Here is a 24,487-nt window from a genome sequence, read left to right as displayed (position 1 = left end):
CAGGTAGGGAGAGAGAAAAATTGTCTGGGTCAGCATTCCCTGATTTAATTTATTATGTATTTATTTATTGAATTCATTTATATGCCACCTTTCCCCCAAGAGGGGACCCAAAGCATCTTATATCATTCTGCTCTCTTCTATTTGATCTTCATAGCAATGCTATGAGGTAGGTTAGACTGAGATTGTGTAACTGGCCCCAGATCACCAGCTTCCATGGCACAAGTGGGGTTTGAACCTGGTTCTTCCAGATCCATCACTCTCAACTACTACACCACAATGATGAAAGGAATAAAACAGGTAGAGGCCCATAAGCCTGCTCTTGACTTCACAGTAGGTAAAGGAAGGATTAATGCTCAAAGAGGCTCCCAGTTCCTCAACACAGTATGTGCCTGCTTTCATGCACGAGACAGTACAAGTGGTAGCAACTTAAAATTAATGATAAACCATAATACTTATTGGAACCAATTTACCTGATCATTATTAGGCATCTTCATGACTCTCCTCTTAAATATGTAGATCACTGAGACTCCATCCTGGCATCTGGTGCGTAGTATAATTTTATTACTATTTGTTGTTCCTACATGTTGAAATTATCTTCCAGGATTCACAGCCAAACTGAATGAACATTCAGAAACAGTTTGGGTAAATGAAATGCTAATGAATTGTGCCTTTGGGCTTTCATTGCTGTAATTTAAACCAAGATTCTTTTCCAGAGTTTGTATATTATCTACTTCCTTGCCAGGAAATATATATTATTTACATACAGCAGCAACTAGAAATCTGGTACTAATATTATCCTGAGCAGAGCAATCCAGAATTTCACGGTTCTGCTTATTATTTTGTTGAGAAAGAAGCATTCATAGAAAAATAACAGATCAAGGAACAGATCTCAGTTATAACTTTCAAGCTCCCTCGTGCTTTTTGAACTCCTCCATTCTGTTATCGCTAAAAAATCTGAGCTGACATTTCACTTGTAAGTTATAATTGATTATGTGGAGCCAGGCTCTTCTGCTGTATTATTTTCTGCATCCTTTTTAACAAAGCAAAAAGTAAGTCAAAAAGGCCACTGCAAAGCAATTTCATTTTTTGAAGTTTCAATTCTTATACTTCTGAGAGATTAAACAGCTAGGCAGAGATGACAGTTTAGTCTCTACCTTAAGGATTTAATCAAGCAGTGCTCTCAAGTCTGGGGCCTTCTGAGAGGAAAGAAGGGGGAGAATGGCTCAAACTGCCCCCCCCCCATTCTGCTCAGTATAACAGGCACATACCAGACATTTCTAGGCAATGTGGTTACATCATTCTAAATGTTCTGCATAAAAACAGCTGCTACATCCCATATTCATGACCTTTAAGCTTTATAGATCAAACTGTTCAGCTGTCCTTCACAGGCTGTCTCAGTTGCTATGAAACGGAGCTCCTGAGAACAAACTATCTGATTTTGTGTACAATTTAAGGCACCTAGACTTTTGCAGCTAATGTTTAAAAAAATCAAGAAAAACACAATGAATTACTTGGCTTGGCTGCATGGCAAGTCTTTTCACAGCTGCCACCAACTGTTTGTGGCAAGGAACTGTAAGACTGCAAAATAATCACTGCAGTGTGCACTCCTATCCCTCCCACTCTTTCCCAGGAGGAATGATTTTATACAGCAATATACAGTAGGACACACTCTATGAGTGAAGGCAAAAGCAAATGGAACCAATCTGTACGTTCTGAACTAAAAGTAAAGGCCAACATCATGGGGGAGTCAGTCTGATATAGTGAAGTGGGTTGAACTCAGATTTGGGAGACCCAGCTTTAAATCCTTTCTAACGTTGTAATTTGATGGGTGACATTGAAATTTGCTGGTACTCCCCGGCAACCAGCAGGGGATGGGGGAGTGGGACGCTACCATAAGAAAACTGAGGTCTAGCCTCTGCTGTCAGCAATGCATCAATGTCACTTCTGGCGCACTGTGCAAATGATGACATCACATTGTGGCTCCTGTGGGGATGCTCTGGTATTCGCGCAAACTCTCTATAGTAAAAGCCATTTTTACCATAGAGTATCCATTTCCTCCAGAGGAATTGATTTCTGTAGTCGGGAGATGAGCTGAGCTGTAATTTCAGGGGATTGCCCAGGTCCCCACTGGAGGCTAGCATCCCTAGAGAGACCTCAGCAAGGTACAGTGCCATAGAGTCTACCCTCCAAAATATCTATTTTCTCCAGGGGAACTGACTTCTGAAAGTTGTAATTTCTGGATATCTTCAAGCCCCATCTGGAGGACAGCAACTAGGATTGTCAGCTTTCCAATGAGGCCTGGGTATGGGCAGAAAATGATGCCCAGGGCAGGCATTGAAATTGTGCCCCCCCCCACCTGGATTCCACAACAGTTGGGTAGCAGATTTGGGTGGGGGCTCAAAACAATCCCATGGGGAAGACAGAAAGGGGGGAAGACAGAAAGATGGAAAGAGAGAGAAAAAGAAAGGGGAAGAGAGAAAAAGAAAGGGGGGGAGAGAGAGCTTCGGAGGCAGCAGTAGGGGGTGAAGAAAAATATTGTCCATGTTTCCCTTTCCACTTCTGCCACCACAACCACAGCTCATCTTCAGACTACAGAGATCAGTCCCTTTGAGTGGATTCTGCACAGTAGACATATAAGAGGTTGCCAAAGGAAAATATCCCAGTTTGGGGAAGAACTTTCCATGGGTCCCTTCCCCAAAGCAGGACTGACCCATTATATTTCCATTAACCTGGGTTTTTCAAAAATCACCAAAATTGTGATCTTTGTGCAAAATCCTAGGTTGAACCAGCTCCTAAGCGAATAGCATGAGCACCCATTTGCTTTATTTTTTCCCATCCACTGCCCGTTTTCTCACCTTATGTCATGTCAGTTTCATTTTTGCTGAGCTTCTGGTCTGTGTGATAGCTCACCATTACCAAAATGTCCCTCAAGCACATTTTCTCCCCCTGGCAGCAACTATGAGCACCATTTCACCCAAATGTGTACAGGAATGGTGTGTGTGTGTGTGTGTGTGTGTGTGTGTGTGTGTGTGTGTGTGTGTGTGTGTGTGTGTGTGTGTGTGTGTGTGTGTGTGTGTGTGTGTGTGTGAGTGAGTGAGTGAGTGAGTGAGTGTGAGTGTGAGTGTGAGTGTGAGTGTGAGTGTGAGTGTGAGTGTGTGAGTGAGTGAGTGTGAGTGTGAATGTGTGTGTGTGTGTGTGTGTGTGTGTGTATGTGTGTGTGTGTGTGTGTGTGTGTGTGTGAGAGAGAGAGAGAGAGAGAGAGTGCACGCGCATGCTTCATGTTTACATGTGTTGTGGTTTCAATGACTTACATTTTTTTCCATGCTGGAGAAATGGGAGGGGGAAGGGGACATCTTGCTTGGGCTCCTGGGGTTGCTATAGATTCTCCACCAATCAGAAGTGTTCCCTTAGCAGAGGGTGGGAAAGGGCAGAAGGGAGGCTGTGTTGATGGAACAGTCAATCAGAATGCAGGAGAAGCAGGATGTTTGTGCCTGCATGTTTGCGTTATAAAAAACAATAGTGAGTTCATGCAAAGGGGCAGAAAGAAAATGGATTCCCCCCACCTCCCGGACTTCAACTCAATTCCTTCACAGAAAACCAGCATCCATGTGAAGGACAAAATTGGAATAAAATGGACCCAGATTCAAAAATAATGGACGCAACCAGTTATTATGATTCTGTGTGGAATCCACCCTGGTGGAAATGGATACTATGGAGGGTGGTCTCTATGACATTGTACCCCACTGAGGTTCTGGTCCTCCCCAAGCCCCATCCCCAAATCACTAGAAGTTTTCCAACCAGGATATTCCAATCCTACTCCCACCCTCCTGGGCAGGGCAACCCTAACCAACTGAGAAGCCCTGGGCAGAGGCTGATCAAACTGTGATAGAGTAGATGGTGAAGAGACCCTGTTGGGAAGAAAGTAACTCCAGGGGAAAATGGAGGAAGGGACAGTCTTTCAAGTCTGTGGGTCCCATGCTATGAAGGACTTTAAAAGTAAGCACCAGAAATTTGAATCGTACATCTCAATTCAACTAAGGCAGAGACTTCATGTTCTGCAAGCAGAGGAGCATACCATTAACAGCTGGGCAGGATTGTGTGATATAACCTATGAATTGGCAACAGGACCTCATCTCTTGCAACAAATACTTCTGCCCTTAATCAGCAGAAGTGAGGATTCAAGATGCTTAGGATGAAAGTCAAAAACCGAGGTTGGCTCCAATATTAGCTTGGTTTTGAAAGTGAAATAGTCAAGTCAAACAGAAACAAAATGAAACTGTAACTGCATTGAAGCAGACATACAATACACTGATGCTAGACCAGATGAAGCATTTATGTGCTATTGCAGTAAAGTTGACTAGGATAAGGCAATCAGAAAATCCAGTGCAAAGGTTCTTCTTTCATTCCAGTCTAGAAACACTAGATGGTGCTGTTACACAATTGTAGTTTCATACATAATATAGCAGACCTTAATAGGGTTTCTGTTTCCATTAAAAAAACCCTTAAAACTATGTTATTTGGGAGACAAAGTACAGTATGTTAAAACTGCAATCTTATGCATATTTACTTAGAATCTGAGTGAACACTATGGGACTTACTTCTAAGCAAACCTGCACATTATATGCATATTTTATTTGCAAAGCAAGGAGAAACAGAATTATGACCGTTGTCCTTAAGTCATTTGCTCTAAAGTATTTCTTTGACAAAAATCCCATGCATAAAGGATTGTGAGACTCTACAAGTCTTATTCCATACCCAAGAACATTTCAATCCAGCTTCCAACTTGGCTGCAGAATGGAAACAGTTTTGGTCACCCTCACAGACAGAAGTGTATTGAGGGGAAATGGCACCCAGAGGCAACACCTCCTCCAGCCCCCCTGATCCAGCTCATAGGAGGCAACACCTTCTCCAGCCCCCCTCCAGCTCATAGGCTGGATGGCTGGCTTGCTGCCTGGCCTGTTCACCTCCACCCCCCCTTGCAAGTCACCCAGTCCACTTGCTTGCTGCCTGCCTGGCCTGCCCTCTCCCTTACAAGCTGCCTGGCTTGCTTGCTTGCTGCCCAGTGGGTCCGTCTACTGCCCACCCCACCCACTCACCTGCTGCCTGGCTGCCGCTTTGGAGAGGTAGGGGGAGGGCACAATTTTTAGAGGAGGGTGCAATTTTGGGTGGGCTTGGCAGGTGCCATTATGTGTAGGTACATCTCTGGTTGCTGTCATGCCCCCAGAGAAACTTGTTATTTTCCTATTAAGTCTAAGTTTCCCTATAGCTAGCATGGGTTTAGTTCCTTGTATAGTCTTCTAAGGGAGGGAATTTAAGTCAGACCCTATCCCTTAAAGAAATTTCCCTAGAGGCAGTCTTCCTTTATTACCCAGCAATGCCTCTGTTTAGCTCAGTCAGTCCGAGATGCCTAGGGAGTTGGAAGGCTGCAATAGCTGTTACATCTATGGTGCATAGATTAAAGTGTATATAGTCTAAAGAATGCAAAGTTTAAATGTCAACAGAAAATAGAATCCAGGCAAAATACTGAAAGAGCCAGGAGAAAGTACAGACAGTGGAATTTCTTGAAAGGAGTCAAGAAAGAATAAAAAGTCTAGGCTTCAAGTTTGTTCACCAGTCAAGCAAGTATCTTATCTTAGTCAGACCCTGGTTCAAGAGGTCCAAAGATATGGACTCTCAAATGTGTAGCCCCCATCTTCTATTAGCTCCCATTGGAAACAATGGGGGATGAGGGCACCTCATTTGAGAGTCCATAACTTTGGACCCCCTGAGCCACACCTCACCAAACCTGGGTAGTATCATCAGTAAAGTCTCCCAAACAATCCCTGAAAGTTTGGTGATGCTAGCCTAAAAACTGCACCCCCTGCAGGCTGAAAACTGAAAAACACAAAAAACACACAAAAAAAACACAAACGGAGGGTGGAGTTTCGAACATGCAATGGGGGGGTTGAACCTGAGAACCCCCCCTTACCTATGTCCTTGCCTTGAGACTGCTCTGGAAGCTCCAATTGGTGCAAAATGTGACTGCTTGAGCCTTACATGGTGAGCACACATCCAGTTGCACTGACTCAAGGTGAAGGACTGAATCAGTTTCAAGGTATTGGTGTCAACCTTCAAAACCCTAAATAGTCTGGGGCCTTCATATCTGCAGGTTTACCTCTCTCAATGTGTTCCCCAAAGAGTTGTATGCTCTGCAAGTAACAGTATACTGGACCGAAAGCTGTCCAGCTGTCTTCTACCAGGGCCAGAGCTTTTTTGACTCTGGCCCTGGCCTGGTGGAATGCTTTGTCAAATGAGACTTGGACCCTGCAGGACTTGACACAATTTTGCAGGACCTTTTCCCCCTTTTCCTATTTCTTTTCGTTTCCCCTACCTTTCCATCTGGTGGAGGTGTGAAAGTTTTGATTTATGGAGAATTATTATTTAAATCAAATTAAACTATTTCATTTCAAATTAACAAGGTACTTTTTGACTTTTTCCTGGTTTGGCTTTATCAAATCCACATCCCTGTTAGTGATATCATAGCTGCTGTGCTGCAATTTGATTGTTATTGGATAACCTAGATTCATACCACTTTGGTTGTATTCAGTAGCTCCAAAGGGTATAGGGGGAAATTAAATCTGTTACTAGCAGCCTAGTACTCCAACTGATTGAGCTAATTCATTAAGTGTTTTGGGAAAATGTAGAAACATGAATTGCATTTCCACCCTTCCTATTCACTCCCAGTATTTCTTAGGTAGGCCCTGCAGTATACACTCACACAAAGAAACTCTTGACAGGTACAGGTCCTTAAGACCTTTGCTTTAACGACATGGTAAACTTTTTAAAATAGTTTTTTAGAAATTAAAAACAGATTTTTTTTCTTCCAGAAAAAAACAAGAGAAGAAATAGGAGTCTGCTGATTCATTAAGAATTAATTTCTAAGGTTGTCAGCAATTTTTTAAAAATGAAATACGCATTTTACCACAAAAAGCAAGCCCAAAAAGCATATCTTGCATATCTATATCTTTATACCTAACATATCTAATGAAGCTGCTGCTGTTAGTGTTTATTAAACTACCAAAACAACAGGGCAAAAAGTCCTTGAGTTTGGACGAGCATGCAGTTATTTTGCTGCATTCTGGCAAACTCACAAGCAGTGAGGGCGGGTAACGAGAACCTGATACACCCTCTTACTCTTCACCCTCTTCTGCATCTGGCCAGTTCTCGGCTTAATCATTCTGGCTGCAGCATTTCTTCACTATTTTCTGCCTTCCTGGTGTTCCTTTTTTTCAGCATGTGGGCACATGCCCAACAGCAGGAAGGAGGATTTGCTTTCAAAGGGTTTCAGTCAGCAGAGAGGGAGAAAAAGTCCTGAGCAAGGCACACTGTTCAAGGTCAAACATGAATGAGATGGGTGGGCAGGTGAGCACTGAAGTGAGGAAGTGCAAAGCACTGAGGCCTCCCACATAAAATCCTTGCTTTAAATAGCTCTCTGTTGTGGCTGTTTCCATTCCAGAAACTATCTGGAGCTTACTTGAGACATCAGGGTATTTTCTCCATGTAGGGTAGCCAACCTGGGGGCTTGGAAACAGCTCAGCAAGGATGTGACTCCATAAAGTCTACCCTCAAAAATTGCCAAAGGAGAAAAAAAGGAGAAAATATGTAGAGAAAGTAGAGAGGAAAGTATGGGAATCCAACTGAAAGAAAAAAAACATATTTATAAACTGTAGAGAAGATTAAATCAAGAGGCAAAAAAAGGAGTTGAAAGAACAATCATGGCCTTTGTTTGGCATTTTCAAATGGCAAAGTTTTTGTTCTTGGATGGCCATCCCAGGAACCTCATGAAAGAGACCATCATTACTAGTTTTGGCAACAGTAAGGCCACATATTGCATGTGCAGGTGTGGGCATCCGAACTGGAGGACCACCAGCATAATGGCCACTTTGACAAGGGGGGCTGGTGTCATGAATGGAGATGTCTCCTGAGGGCTGCAAGGTTCTCAGACCGTGCTCTGGCCTCAAATATGGAAAAGGGGGTTAAGTCATCCCAATTCTCCTTCTCCTGTTGGGCTGCTTCTGGGTGTCCAGGCCGTACCTCTATGCTTTAAGGGCTAGGAGAAAAGCAGTCCTGACCACATCCTCCTTGGCCTTGGACTGCAAAGCCTTAAATTCCCCAGGCCACTCCCTCTTGGTCCCTGTTGCCCTTATCACAAGGCTTTTCAGCCTCATGACCCTGTCCCCTTCTCTTCAGGCCTCTTGTTCAGGGCCATCACTATCTCCCTGGTAGCCTCCTGCCTACTTATGTCAGGAGTGGCAGATGAAAGGCAGCAGGGGCATGGCCCTACCCAACAGCTGAATGGCAGGGCCAATCTTGCCAGACCAATAACATATTCAGGAGTGCTGGAGTGGGCTGGAGTGAATCAGGGAGCCAGGTGGCACAGGGAGACACTTAAGAAGGCATGGTGGTGGGCTGCAGCTCCCACAGAGGGTAAGTCAGGGAGCTGGCAGTGCAGACGTGGAGGAGGTCTCTGCCTCCAGTCATATAGATTGCTACATGGAGAATGAAACCACAATGCCAGCCCTGCTCCACTGGACTAGAATGACATGGCTGGCTACCTATCCATGAACACAGGCAGGTACAGCACAGGCTGAAAATGCTTAATCTCAGCAATTCAACCACATAATAAGGTTAGCCACTGGTGCAACTAATTCATCAGGTACAAAAGTAGATCCCTTCCCCCCAATTCTTTTTCACTCACAGCAGAATTTAAACATTATTCTAGACTGTCATGAAGAATGAGCCACATCAATTCATATGTAGGTCTGGTGCCAGATTTTTGAAATCCAAGAGTACTCCAAGGAATCCCTGAAGAATTCATATCGCCACTATCTCCCTGCTCTCTTTTTGGGGGGCAGGGCGGGTTACTATAAGCTCATTACTAACTGTGGGTACAACTTAAAGCCAGTTTGAGATTTGGGGGAAGGAAATAAGACTGTGGGCCTGATCTGTAAAATCAACTGGGCTGTAAAATCAACAAAATCCACCAGACCACGGCCACACAGCCCGGAAAACCCACCAGAACCAGTTGAATCCGGCCGTGAAAGCCTTCGACAATACATTGAACACCTCTACAGGGAGGAAATGTTCCAACAGACCTGGAAAATGGAGACACTCTGGATCAAGAAAGCACACCTAAGATGCCAGCCACAGATGCAGGCAAAACGTTAGGAACAATATCCACCAGACCACGGCCACACAGCCCGGAAAACCCACCAGAATCAACTGGGCTTTATTTGCAGAAAACATTTTTTCTGCCTCCCCCTTTGCAATGCGCTTCCTGCCCCCACCTGAAAAGCCACTTTTGAGGACTGGGAAAACCTCAGGAACAGTGTGGCATGGATCTAGGGGAGATAGGATCCAACCCTAACTATTCCACCTTTCCCATAAGATTAAAAAATAGGTGAGAGTGAAAACAGGAAGGTATAAATTCAATGCACTTTCATTCATTAAAAAGCAAAGGCATTCATTATGAGAAACTTGCTTAGAGAATAGTACAATGAGTGCAAGAGTATACTGAAATTTTAGCACTATATATTCCACATACATTTTTAGACATATGAAGGAACAAAAAAAGAATCCCTGTGTAAGTAACACTTAAAAGTTAGTTCCTCTGACTGGTAAATATTTCTAAATGGTAATCTCTCAGATCCAACTGTTTGTATTATCTGCCCACAAATACTTTCTTTATTTAACTCTGTTTTAATCTCAAGAGCATGACTACCAGCTAAGATTTGCAAACTGTTGAAGTATATAGATTAAACTGTAGGATGGGAAACATTACACTGTGACTTTTAACACCCACACATGTTAACCGGAACAACGTTATTCAATCCTTGGATAAATGGTGAGCCCTTAATTAAAGAAGGAGTAAAGTGTTGGTTACAAGGATAAACTCCACAGGAGAACTGGAAATTGGAGAATGCCAACAAATGTAATTATCAGTGTTAAAAGAATATGTCTACTTTGGAAGGCTCCCCAGCTACTTTAAAACTGTGATTTCCCAATAATACTACAAAGAAAATCCTTATTGATTTTATTTTACAACCACATGCACCAGGTGAGGGGAGGGGATACCACTGGATGTGGGAGAGAGGGGCATGAGGGCACTCACTTGACAGGACTGTGATCTGTTCATCTCATAGCTACTTCCTAAGTTGATTTGTGATCCATAAACTATTTGAAAAAATAATTTTTAGCCTGTTTAGAGATATGCTCAGGAAATCACCCCCCATACAACGAAGAAAACTCAGAAATTCCCAACAATTTTTTGCTAGTTTTTGCCATCACTTATAGATATAGTCTTTAAAAAAAATTCTTGTGTTCCTTGTCGGCACAAGTTCCTTCTCACAGTTACAGACACCATTCTGGCACTTTTATGCAAAGGTATATGCAAATTTCTCAGCCACTTCAGTTCTTGATGCAAGCTCAACAGGGGCCCTGGTACTGAGTCAGTCTCCAAATATGTGGTTGTATGGGGAAACATCAATATTTGAGATATAACTAAGTCAGACACATCTGCTGTTTTAGCATTAGTCCCAAAGAGAAAATAATGAGTCAGTCTAATGTCGCAACACTGTTTCCCTCAACTGCACTTTCTTCATCACTCAGCTTGCTACAAGGAACCTCACAGAACTGTAGTCTGGCAATATCTTCTGTGGGAATTATACCTATATATCTATGGCATTATACCTTGCTGAGGTCCCTCTAGGAATGCCAGTCTCCTGGTGGGAACCTGGGTATTCCCCAGAATTACAGATCATCTGCAGACTTCCTCTGGAGAAATGAATGTTTTAACTCCATGCCATTGTACTCCTTGTCTTCTGCAGGTTCCATCCCTAAATATCCAAGATCTGGATACTCTACACCCTTCCAAAATCCTCTGCCAGTAGCCAGGGACTGCAGCTTGTCTGAGTTTAACATCAAAAGGGTCCCTGTCCTCTTGGCAAGGACATCCAATTAATATCTTCCCATTCCTCTGCCTTAATATTTACTTATATCCTTTTATTTCATTTTCTTCTTTCCTTATTAAGACTCTAGTAGTATTGAGCATACTAAAGTGTTGTTAGAAGGGTGTCTGACATTTATTTTTAAGTGGAAATGTCTAACTCATTTAGACAGTTCTATCATAAAACAGTGGCACAGAAATCAGCCTCACTGATGTTAGAGTCCTGAAAATAGCCATGCATACTGCTTCTAGTTTGGCAGTACCAATTGGCAAAAAGAAAAAATGGGAATTGCTGAGTTTTCTACATCATATGGTGAAGTGATTGCCTGAGCATACCTCTAGACAGATTAAAAACTCAAATACGATTTTTCAAATGTTGGGTCTTGGATCAGAAATTCCAAAACAGATCACCACATACAGATATAGATCTCCCAACCAATCTAGGATTGGCCCTTGCCCCCTGACTCTCTCAAATACTGTGCTCTGTTGATGACTTATGGCAAACCTATAGGGTTTTCAAGGCATAAGACATTCAGAAGTGGTTTGCCATTGCCTGCATCTATGGAGCAGTTCTGGACTTTCTTGATAGCCTACTATCCAAGCACTACCCAGGGTCAACCCTGCTTAGCTTCCAAGATCTGAGATCAGGCTAGCCTGAACAATTCAGGCTAGGGCAACAAGAGGTCTACTGGCTTCAACAGACTAATCCACAAGGTGATGAAAGGAGCAGAATAGGTGGTAACAGCTCTACCTTTGAGAAAAACAATCTAACCCAAGGCATTTCTTCAGCTTTGTTCCAATGTAATTAAACCAAGGCATTGCTTTAGGAGCCAGAGGAGTCCTCCCATTGCCACCGATGGTCCACAACAGGAGGCCCTGGGGTGTGACAGGAGTTAGTCTGCTTCCAAAGCACACACATCCCAGCCTGGGAACACTTTCTAGAAGTGGTGTAAAGTTACACCATCAAAGATCAGAGTAGCCCATAGGTGCCCATGCAACAGAAAAGGCAATATACCTCCCCCATAGGCAAGTTCCTGTCCACAATCCTCCATGTATCACAGAATGTCTACTATGGCCAAAGCCAATCACACCTCTCCCCAATAGCAGGCAACCCCTCTCCCTTCTACCCTGTCACAACCCCTCTCCATACTATATAATCCTGAGCCAAGATCCCCCATAACACAGATGACAGGGTGGGCAGCACAGGACTCTGTTTCTGAGACCTCCAACTTGCACACCTAGAGTGCACAGCATGTCACCCTGATGCTGGGAAATCCATAGAGAGGACACTGAGCACCACAGAGGAGGCACTTAGCACATACACCCAAGGGGAGAGCAAATTCTTTGCTGTGTGACTAACATGTCTCATTTCAGAATCCCTACAGGTACCCAATCTTCAGAGAAGTGCATCAAAGGAACAACCTTACACTGATAGGTGAACAGCAATCCAGCAGACTCAGCCCAAGAGTCTGCACCCATCTCCCCCTCCCCCCTCACACATACTCTGGGCACTATGACAATGCAGGGGCAACGTAAGACAATCCCATACTGGGCTGATGGTACAGTCTCTTGCTAGGATGTCCCAATGGGCATCATGAGCCTGGGGCTCATGGGGGCAAAGCCCCAGAAGCCACTCCAGCAAGTCACATAGGGTGTGCATTAGACCACTGCCCCCTTGTGAGGTGAGGAGTTGGGACTGCTGTTCCAAGGCCCCGGTTCATCCTGGTGGGAGGGCAGAAATGGCGGAGCACCTCTGGACCCATGGGCATGCTGCCCCTTTGTAAAGCCCCATGGCCAGGGAGAGAGAACCTCATGGGTGGCCTGAATAGAGAGTGTGGCAAGACTGGGAACAGACAAAGGGCACACCAGATGAAGGAGCACTGGTCAGGTGGGCAAAGGTGGTGAGGCTGCCTGGAAGGATGAGGAGGAGCCTAGGTGTGTTTCATTTGACCCCTCTGTCCCCATGGGCAGTATGCAGCACCTGTCTGAGATGCCTACTGGGCTGCCCACCATGGTGCCCTGCCCCCTCCACCTTCCTGCAGGCAGGCTTCTGCCCTCACCTGAAGGAGGTGAGTGCAGCGGCTCGGGGGGGGGGGGCGCTTGGACAGGCGCCAGGCAGCAGGCCAGCCCAGGAACCGGCCTGCTGCTGCAGTGTCCATCCAAGCTGCCCCTGTCCCTGTGCCCCACCCCCAAGCTCCATCATGAGCCTGGGGCTGGGGGGGCACCTGGAGTGGGTGTTGTCTCCTGGCACCATCTGCCCCCGATACACCTCTGCACCCAGAGGAACATCACTAGCACCCACTGCCTGACTGGTGGCTGTTGCCAGGGTTGCTAGGGTTCCTGGATGCTCACTGTATGTTCCTTGCCTTATTGATGGGCGTGTGTTTTTCCCCCCTGCAAAATGTCCACAGGGATCAGATCAGTGCCACTGCTAATATTTCAGCAGCTGGAAGCCAGTGCCAAAACAACCCTCAGGATGGGGCTGCCCATCTACTGAAATCAATGGATTTAGGCTAGAGTCATTCTGCATAGGATAGCAATGCTTTGCCATGGTTCCTTAGTTTACTATGGTTCTTTGAAAGACATGAATGTTCTAATAAATTATTTCATGTGAATTTTCTGTGAAAACATATTTACAGCATCAACCTATTTTCAACTAAAGTTCATCAACATCATATAGTTAATTCTATTCTATAGAAAATTACATGCAAGAGCTTTGGTATAGCCCTTTTTAAATGTTATTAAAATTTGTATCTTTACAAATCTCTTCAACTTCACCCAAAGTCTGAAGAGGAAAAGATACTGGTATAATTTAAAACAAATCCAATAGTTCCAGTTGTCAGCAGCCTCTGTATTTGCCATTTCCTCACTGCTTTGCATGATCTAACAATGTTATACTAATCAGAATTACATCTAAACCCACTGACTGCAATAATCTTAGAAGAATGTAATTCTATTTAGGATGGCACTCTGGTGTTCTGTACAGTAGAAATCACTCATTAGTAACCATGCCAGCAGCAATTCCTCTTTCTAAAGATGGTAATTATATAGCACTGGTAATATATAACAGAATTATTAAAATTCAACATGGCATGCAAGGGAGCACTAAAGAAAAGTCTAAAATTTGAGTTCATTTTTTTTGTTTTTATAAAAGTAATTGGTAAAATTATTGTCAAAGCTCCCTGGAGGGATGTTTGTCTTCTTTTATTTGTCTAAGGTTCATTGTGAGATTCTCAAGGTATATAAAGTAGTTCATTTATTGGACAGAAATGTGATGACTGTCTTAGTGTTTTGCTTCAGGGCCAACTACAAAACTACTGACAGTCAATGTGGTGTAGTGTTTAGTGTAGTGCTGTGGACTGGGTGATCGTCCAGGAATCCCAGGCTCAAATCCATACTTACTGGGTGACTTTGGGTGTGACACTCTCGCAGCCTAATCCACCATACATTGTTGTCACAAGGATAAAAATGAGCGGAGGGTAGGAAATCTCCGGCCCCCGCTCCCCAAGGTTGGCAACCCTACTACTATGAACAAAAAGCTTTTGTTCATACTGCTGTCTTTTTTAGGAGGACTCATTTTAAATTCAGGGTCATCTGCTTTTATATATAACTTCTCTTTTGGCTTTTATATATAACTTCTCTTTTAGCTTTAAAAGGGGCTTGGACAGATTTATGGAGGAGAAGTCGATTTATGGCTACCAATCTTGATCCTCTTTGATCTGAGATTGCAAATGCCTTAACAGACCAGGTGATCGGGAGCAACAGCCGCAGAAGGCCATTGCGTTCACATCCTACATGTGAGCTCCCAAAGGCACCTGGTGGGCCACTGCGAGTAGCAGAGAGCTGGACTAGATGGACTTTGGTCTGATCCAGCTGGCTTGTTCTTATGTTCTTATGTTCTTATGTTCTTATGGTGTCGTCATATTCAGGATCATCTTCCTTTTGAGTAAGTACAGTCACATGTAAAATAATCACCATCTTAAACAAATGCATGTCACTTCACAAAATTAATGAGTTTACTCAAGGACACTTGGATAATTTTCCTTAACTGAAATGCAAACATATTTCCAACATATTCCGGGTGAAAGCTACATGGTTACATAATCAGAAATTGCCCATGTAACTGGAGTCCAAGCAACCTCAAACTACCCCTTCAAAAAAAGAAACAGCTGGAAAATATCCTTCAGTTACACTTTTTCCACTGTAATGGCTATTCTACTTAAAATGTTTTAGCTTCCTTTTCATAGTGTACATTTTGAAAACTTTGCTATTCAAATCTTTGTTGTAAAGCTTCTTCCCTTCCCCCTTCTTCTGCATCTTTTTATGCATGAAAAAGCACAAATTTTGAATAAAATTTCTGAAGTACTGAAAAGTTGGAAAGGAACATTTGCTTTTTAATTAAAAAGGTAAAGGTCGTGCAAGGACCAGGTCACCACTGATCCCTCTGGCGACATCACATCACATTGCACCATTTTTTAAAATACTTTTTTGGGTTCATGTTTAAAAAATTCAGAGATTTTTGAAAAACCTGAAAAAACCCAAGGCTCCATATTAGGATGGGGGTTGCCACTGGTCTGACATAGAAAGAGCTACATCAGGGCTAAATCAGTCATCCATTACAAGTTTTAGATACGATATATCTAAAACTTAGATGTGCTATATCTTAGATATTATAGGCTAAAATATAAGTGCAAATCTGAGAAAAATTGGCTTGGATCCCATAAAAAAATTATACATCAAATTTTCATCAGTGGAGAGTAACTTATCAGCCTCCTAGTAAAGTAGAAGATGTCCCCAAACAGGTGGGAACAGGAGATCTCCCAGAGTAACAACTGGTCTCCATAGTTCACAGTTCTCTTGGAGAAAATGGTTGCTTTGCTAAGTGGACTCATTATACACTATACCCCACTGAGATCCTTTCCCTCCCCAAAACTCCCCTCCCAGGCTCCATTCTCAAATCTCTAGGAATTTTCCAACCCACAGCTGGCAACCTTATCCGGAAATGCTGCTCTTTTTGTCTTGTATATACAGTAAGATGTCCTGTTGCCCTTATGTATGAAGCAGAATATTGGAATTTTGATTCTTTCTTTACATTTATCATTATTGTGGTCCATGGTGAAACAAATAACCTGATTGGATAAGGTGATAATGTACAACCTAGCATACATTACCATGGCTGAAGCAAGAATATGGATAAAGTTGTTACTTGTAATTTTCATCCACAAATTGACTAGAATTTTAACATCATGATTGTATAGCACTTAGTAAATGGGTGTCTGCATTCAGCATGATAAATTGATATGCTCAGTGGGGCTGACAAGTCTGCTACTTTGGTGGGAGACCACTGACCAGCCTCTGTTCTCGTCCTGATACCACTTGCCAAGTCTAGGGGGGAGAAGGGAGGATGGATTGGTATCGTGTCAACACCATGATAAAACTTCTGGTTTCATAGAGTTTGGGGTGAAGGCTCATGTCTAACATGATGACATCGCTCGCTGGTCATGTCAGAAGTAACATCCTGGCATTGGTGTGTGATGCTGCACTTGTCTTCAGGAATTTTTATTTCACCAGAATAAGCATAAGTGTGCTGAAATAATCTGTTGTATTCTCCTTTTCCGTCATTTCAACCAGCCATATATAAAGAAGTTACCCAGCAAGTAAAATACTAATATTTAAGCTTACTTTGAGTTGCACCAAATGCACATCCACATGCTTGCTGTCAGAGTCCTGCTGCACCGAGTATGTCAGATCCCTGACCCTTTCCGATGTCATCCGGAGCCACGTCTCAATTTCAGGTAAGTGGAGCACTATCTTCCAGTCAGCTCCTGTATGGAGAGCAGGGGGCTTCTCATACTGCTGCCCGGAGTCAAGATCTTTCATCCCAACTTCTCTGCCATCCTGTTCAGTGCTGGGGGTCATGTTGAGGACCATTGGGGATGCATCGGTAGCTACAGAATCCAGTTCCTGAGACATGATGGGGGAAAGTGCTACTTCCATGGCTAACACTGGGAGTTCTAGACCATAATTCTTCCCAAATCTGCAGTACATATAAAAAGAAAAGTGGGGGTTTAAAAGAAAATTAAGTGTACCTTTTTTTAAAATGCACAACTCATTTGCTTATTAATAATTTATTATTTTAATAGCTAGCTGATAGGTGTATGCAGGCTTCTGCCTTGCATTAAAAGCAAGATGTGAATAAACATGACAAATTCAACTCCAACAGTAGTGGCTGAAGCACAAAATATTCAAGTTAAGCATCCTAGGGACCCCATACATTCTCAGCATCCAATCATCATCTTCTAAGATTTCACAAGTCATTCCCTACATTCTTGAAGAGGCTTACTGTGTTTCACCACCATTCCTACACATGAAGCCTGCTCAGTCACTGGACACTGTGTAATAGACTTCTCTCTGTGATATGCCTCTGAAGATGCCAGCCACAGATTCAGGCAACTTGTTAAGAACAAGATCTACCAGACCACAGCCACACAGCCCGGAAAAACCTCCACCTCTTAAAATGAAGCCATTCTGCAACACACTTCAAGCAAGGGGCACACTTGGGGCAAAGGGAGGGAAGGTTTTTGTTGGGGACTTGGGAGGGAAGGGTTTTTTCATCGGAGGGCTTTTTTAAAAAATGAGTTGAGCCATCCAAGGCCTGATTCGGTAATGGCGCTAAATTGGACAGCATTGATTTGGATAGCTCCGAATCAAACACCATTGATTCAGACCTGGCTCAGTCCGAATCTGCCCAAATCGGAGGCGATTCGGACCGAATCGTTGATTTGGCCAATCCAAATCGCCAACCCTAGTCAATACCATCCAAAGCTGTTACATCTTTATGAGCCAATTGACTTTAAGGAGCAAAAGATTTCATCAGCAGGTAGCATAGCTAGTGACTCTAGTGTAAATCCCAATGTTAATATTTTTGTTCTACTAATATCCACCAGTCAGAATTTTGAAAATCTACAAGAGACTGGTTTGGGTCCTCAAAGTTAAAACAGAGATGTAGCCAGAACCTAAATGAGGCAACCCAGGCTCTGGTCTCTAAAAGGTGTTGCCCAGTTTCTTTTTTAAAAAATAATATATATATATTAATAATATATTTTTTAAAATAATATATATATTATATATATATATATATTATATATATAAAATATATGCCCAGTTTCATGACAAAGGACAGCATAGGGCACACAATGTGGCAAACCGAGTAACTTATATAGGAAGCAGGATTGTATACGTTCAACTGAGCGATTCCAAGAACAAATTTATATAGAGCAACTGCTGTATATGAGCAACACAGAACAACACAGAGCAACTGCTGGCCTACCTTGGCGTTAAAGGCCTAAAGCACCGATGGTGAACCTATGGCATGGGTGCCAGAGGTGGCACTCAGAGCCCTTTCTGTGGGCATGCATGCACAGAGTTCATCATGTGGGGGTGGAAAATCACACACACACACACACACCCACACACACCTAGGCTGGCCTGGGCATGATCCTTTACCCAGGAGTAAGCTCGGTTGCTGGCAATCGGGCTTGCTTCTAAGTAAACCCTCCTAGGGTCATGATTTGCCCATTCAAAGCGTTGCATAATTGCTTCACCAAGCTTACTCCCAAGTAACATGCGCCTTGGAGCCAACTGTTTTTCTAAACTAAAATCTCAGTATTCAGGTTAAATTTCCGTGTTGGCACTTTGCGATAAATAAGTGGGTTTTGGGTTGCAATGTGGGGACTCAGTCTCGAAAAGGTTCACCATCACTGGCCTAAAGGGCAGTAAGGACATATTTGTGGCCCCTGTTATAGAAAAAGCATATTATCACTGCAACACTGCTCTTGCTTGCCGAGATCGCTACATCCCAATGAGTTACCCAACCTGTTCCATGATGGAAGTGCAGCCCTAAATATCTGAATTCCTTAACTTGGTCCAGGGAAATACCATTTAAGGACTAGTGAGTAGGTCTCCAAGTCCTTGAGAATATGAGGATCTTGGATTTCTCAAAGTTCAAACCAAGACTATTATGTCAGGCCAGCAACGGAAATGCCTTTCAGGAGTAAAGTGGTTGGTTTGTGTCAGCAAACCAGCAAAGCACACGACAACAGATGTCACTCCCACAGGAGGGCTTTTTTATTTTGCAGTTCTCTCTGACAAAGTGTTTTGCCAACAACCAAGTGTCACAAGTACACACAGTAGACTACACTCTGTCCAACTATATACAAATGTACACCAGTCAGGTAACGAATTCTTATTAGTTTATCAATGCACATGGAGCTGAGTCAGCTTTTTTCAAGGCTGTACAAACGTCAATACAATCATGGTTGCAATTTAATGACATAACACATTTTAGAGATAGCAGAAGAACTATTGTTTAAAAGATAAGAAAAAAATTGTTGGTCGGATAGACCTTCTATATATTAATGGGTAGAGGGGTCAAATAGATTTTGCCCATCAGGACTTGACAGCTCCTGACATATTGCTTGTGCAAAAATCATTGCAGCAGGTAAGGAGACAATTGAGGCCTACCCTGGAGCTAGAGAGAAGGACTGCATCATCAGTTTACAACAAGATTGGGATAGATATCACTCCACAAGTTGCAGTAATGGTTACAAGTTAACCCAAAATTTAATCATTTGCTTCAGATATAGCAACCTCATTCACTTAGTATTTTTAATCTGTCTGGTTAGAAATGAAGATATTAGCATTCTTTCATCTTCAGACTGGCATAAGCCCAAATTGCATTCATTTTGGAGTGGTTCCTAAGTGCACACTGCAGTGTGCAGTGCAGGATCATTAGAAGAAGGGCAAATACATTCTTCTCACAGCTATATTGTTGATTCCCTGCTCCTACACAAGAAGTCTGAATTCATTTCCCCATTCCTCCACATGCAGCCTGTGGGTTAACCTTGGGCTAGTTACAGTTCTTCAGAACTCACTCAGCCCCATCTACCTCATAAGGTATCTGTTGTAGAAAGAAGAAGGGAAAACAATTGTAAGCCTCTTTGAGACTCCTTTCAGTAGGGAAAAGTGGGGTATAAAAAACAACTCTTATTTGTCATCATTGCAGAAATTATTTATTTACTTCATTTATACCCTGCCCTCCTCTCCAGTGGAGACCCAATGGAGATTATACTGTTCTCCTCCATTTTATCCTAACACCACCCTTGGCCCAAAGTCACCTAGCAAACTGTCTTGGCAGAAAGATGGTTCAGATCTGGAACTCCCAGATCCTGGAGTGACTCTCCACTCTACTGACTCAGTAACCTACTTAGTGTCCATTGCTTGGGGAGCCACATTTTAGAAATAAAGCAAAGTTAGATTTTCTGCATTACAAGCTGCAGGAATTCTGCTGCAAAAAGAATTGGTGTTCAGTGGAAAACATCCACAACATATGCATGAAGTGGTAACAACTGAATGTTACTGTTCCACTAAAACCTGGTAATCCAGCCTAATGAGTTCCCAATATCACAACAGATATCACCTGAATATCTGTAAATATTAAAATGCTGGCATTTTTATAATTTGAATGAGGCTAAAATTCATAACCTAATTTCATTTCATTTCATTTCATTTATTGGACTTTACAGGTCCACACTGCATCAAACATTTGCCCCGGGCACCATTTCCCCACGTTATGCCTCTGCTCTACAGTTTGAATGAAGAACAGTATTTTAAGATTTCTTATGTAACATCAATGCCAATTTCGTCTATGAACTGATTTTTCTTAGGCCCACTAAGCTGACAATTAACAGTTGCCAAAATGAGCATGACTTCCCAGCAAATTAATTACTGCTCATGGATGAACGTCTAGCAGTAGTCAAGGAAGCACAGAGCCCTTGAACAGCAGGTGCTCTAAATGAAACTGCTCCTCTCCATCAGATTCTCAAGGGCTCTCAGTGTGCCTCACAACAACAAAAAAACTGTAAAACATCATAAAACAAATCAACAGAGCTCCCCCAGGTGACTCAAAAAAGTATTTAAATCCAGGAAAGATTCTTTTGACCCTAGGCAGTCTTGATAATCACTGACCTGCTTTCTCTTTACGCAAGTGTCTGCAGAGGCTCTCCAGATAGGGCCACCATTATGCAGGCAGCTATTAAAATGGAGACAATTCTTGGACCTCTAGCAAAACCACACTAAGCTACTGCCAAGGACAAAAAGCAGCAATAAAACAAAAAAACCAATCATATTCCTACTTAGCTCAGTGCCTTCAAAAGCATAATCAAGGCAGACCAATGCTTGCTAACAAGGGCAAAGCTTTCAAGCTTTTCCCCTAAAGCCCAACTGTGTTTGAAAAGACAATATATGAAGACAGAAGGGACTGAACAACAACTAATTCAATGCATCTTTTTTTTTTGCCAGAATCAAAAGCAGCCACAATCCAACTACCTAGCACAAAATGAAAACAAAGATCTCACACACATTCTCGAGAGAACTGGCATCCTCGGGCTGCGTCTTCCTTGGCTGTCATTCTTCATGCTAATCCAGGAGCACCAATCCCCTCCTCCTTGTCCTTTCCGTCATCCGCTGGTGCTCTATCTGGCAGAGCAAGGGAACCCTCCTGCCATCTCTGCACTAAGCCATAAACTCATTCTGGCACAGTCGTATAAATAGAAGCCTTATGTTTGTGCCCTGTTAGCAAGAGAAACTTACCAAGTTCTTGTTGAAAGTGTAACTCCCCTGATAGCCTGAAACACAACAAAATGACTACAATACCACTAAAGTGTTTAAAAGAGTATGAAAAGGTTTACAGTCCCACACTACTGAAATTGATGTTTGAGGTAGATAAGAGAGCTTGAGACTAAACAGCTGCAACTGTTTTAAACCCTGAAACCACTCAGGATAATTCAGTCATTAAAGGTATCTTTTTCATGCATTATCTCATGCAGCTAAACGGATTTAGCTTCCTTGTCACTCCACCAAAAGGCTGCCTATTCCAAAACAGAACTCAGCTGGCTGATTCACTGTAAGTCATTTTTGTGTATGTCAGTAGAAATAGCCTGGATGATTTATCCATAATATACAATCACAGCACTTAAGAAATAAACAAAAATATTAGTGGCATGATAAATCCATTAAAAAAAACACTAACAGAAAGCAACTAATAATAAAAATATAATAATTATCTCATCTAGCTAAATGGACCAATTGATTCTCATGAGTTGCACCTGATCTTTCTTACAGTTCAGCCATGCAAACGTTCTTGTAGATAAGATGATCTCCAGAAAAGAGAAGCAGGAGATCAGGGAGAGGGAAAGGAAAATCCGGAGGGCGGGGGGGGGGGGGGGGGGTTTCAAACACAAAAATAAAAAAATCAGGGAGCACTGAAAATAACCCTCCAATAAATTAGTATCCCTTTTAGAATGAGTGAAATGTTTTTAAAAACACGGGATTTTAATGTTCAAATGTGTACTATGACGGTTTATGTGTAAAACCATCTAGAGCATTAGATAATGAAATTAATTTTTATTTACTTTATTGATGATTCACTTTTCTTATTGAGACGTAAAACAGATTACAAAGTGTAAATCAATGCAGTCAATAGGACAAGACTCATGATTAGTAACGTAATATAGTACTAGGAAAACAGCAGTGAGAGCCAAGCATGAAGTTAGCCTCAGATTCATCCTGTTTGGCCACCAATACAATTTTAGAAGTGATAGTATGTTAAACATTACTGTGGCCCCTACCCAGATTAAGCTCGCAGAAGCTCTTGTTTCCCCCTGCGCTTTTTCAAGGGAGTGTGACTCTATTGATTCTCTTGGACCTCTCAGTGATTTTCCAGACCACTGATCATAGTATACTTCTAAAATGCCTTTCCTGGTAGGGACTGGAAGGCACTGTTTTGCCGTGGGTTTGGTCCTACCTGGAAGATAGGTTTCAAAAAGTGGTGCTTAACCCCTTTTGGCTTGTGGGTCCCACAAGGCTTCATCTATGCTCTTTAACGATGTTCAGCTAGCTATGCTCATGAAACCTCTGGTTGAGGTCATCTGGAGAGTTGATCTGGGCTGTCACCAATATGTGGATGATCCTCAGGTCAATTTCATGCTTCTGCCAGGAAGGCTGTAAAAACCCTGAAGCAGTGCCTGGAGGTAGTTATGCAGGGGGTACAGACTAATAAACCAGTGCTTACAGGAGAAGGGAAAGTCTGCCATAGGACTTAAGATGTCATCCATTCTGGAAGGGGTTGCACTCACCTTCAAGAAACTGCTCTGTATTCTGAAAGCACCCTGGACCCACTGTTGGATAAGCAGGAGGCAGCTGTGGCCAAGAGAGCCTTTCACCAGCTTAAACTGGTTAGCCAGCTGCTACCTTCTCCGGGAAGACAAATCTGGCGATCATGATGCATGCCCGGCTACATCTAGATTAAATTACTGCAGTATATTACTGCAATGCAGTTTATGTAGGACTACCCTTGAAAAGTGTTCAGAAATTTCAGTTATTTCGGAATACTACAGCCAAGATGTTGTCTGGACTCTGGAGTGGGTTGTAAGAACCATTATCATTCTGTTCTTGACCTATCTACACTGTCTCCCAATCTGTTCTGTGCCTAATTCAAAGTGCTGGCATTGACCTTTAAAGCTGTACATGGTTTAAAACTAGTATACCTGAGGAATTGCCTACTCTTTTAAAAACCTATCCAACAGCATATGTATTAGGTGCCTCTGCCTTCTGAGATTAGAAAGGTGGCAAGCAAGGAGAGGGCCTTCTTGGTTGTGGCAATAAACTCTGGAACTCTCTCCCCACAAAGACTCACCTGTCCCCTTCTTCTGCCATCTTCTACCAGAGAGTGAATACCTGTTTGTTTTGCCTCACATTCCCTCATGAGATTCCTCGTCCCTATCCTATGTTTTAATTGTTGTTTTTAGGAATGTATCCTATTGTATTGTATATGTGTTGTTTAGGCATGTGTATTTTAACATGGTTTTAATTATTTTAATGAGGTGCTTTTGTTTGGTGTTGATGGTTTTTAAGATGTTCTTTTATTAAGTACTTTTAATCTGTTACCTGCCTTGATCACAGATTTCTGAACACAGAAATGCTGGAGCTACTGAGTTAGGCAAGAAGCAGGTGCTCTCCATTGAGTCTGGAGACTTAGACCAATATTCATAAGAACATAAGAACAAGCCAGCTGGATCAGACCAGAGTCCATCTAGTCCAGCTCTCTGCTACTCGCAGTGGCCCACCAGGTGCCTTTGGGAGCTCACATGCAGGATGTGAACGCAATGGCCTTCTGCGGCTGTTGCTCCCGATCACCTGGTCTGTTAAGGCATTTGCAATCTCAGATCAAAGAGGATCAAGATTGGTAGCCAATCATTTTATACTGCCATATTTCTCATGTCTAACTATACCACATCAATTAAGAGCCTACACGTTTGCTAGATTTAATGTATTCCTTTCCACCTGATATAAAAAAAAATCCCATTTCTGAATAGACTCTGACCGTGTGGACAATGTGAGAGAATCAATTACCCATGTTCATTTATATTGTTCCTTTTATTCTAA

The 24,487-nt window shown here is 42.7% G+C and overlaps 1 protein-coding gene across 1 annotated transcript in view; it reads right to left on the bottom strand.

The window, feature by feature from the left end:
- AKAP6 (A-kinase anchoring protein 6) overlaps positions 1-21,455 on the bottom strand; it is a 289,841-nt gene extending 268,386 nt beyond the window's left edge. The window contains 2 exon segments of the mRNA XM_048484616.1: positions 16,667-17,021; positions 21,404-21,455. Coding sequence (XP_048340573.1) covers positions 16,667-17,021; positions 21,404-21,423 — 375 coding nt within the window. The 5' untranslated portion in view covers positions 21,424-21,455.
- Between the last annotated feature and the right edge of the window lie 3,032 nt (positions 21,456-24,487).

This window comes from Sphaerodactylus townsendi, linkage group LG02, assembly GCF_021028975.2.
Source record: "Sphaerodactylus townsendi isolate TG3544 linkage group LG02, MPM_Stown_v2.3, whole genome shotgun sequence".
In the NCBI taxonomy this organism is placed as follows: Eukaryota; Metazoa; Chordata; class Lepidosauria; order Squamata; family Sphaerodactylidae; genus Sphaerodactylus; species Sphaerodactylus townsendi.
The sequence above is the reverse complement of the archived record's forward strand: the minus strand, read 5'-3'. Positions and strand labels throughout refer to the sequence as shown.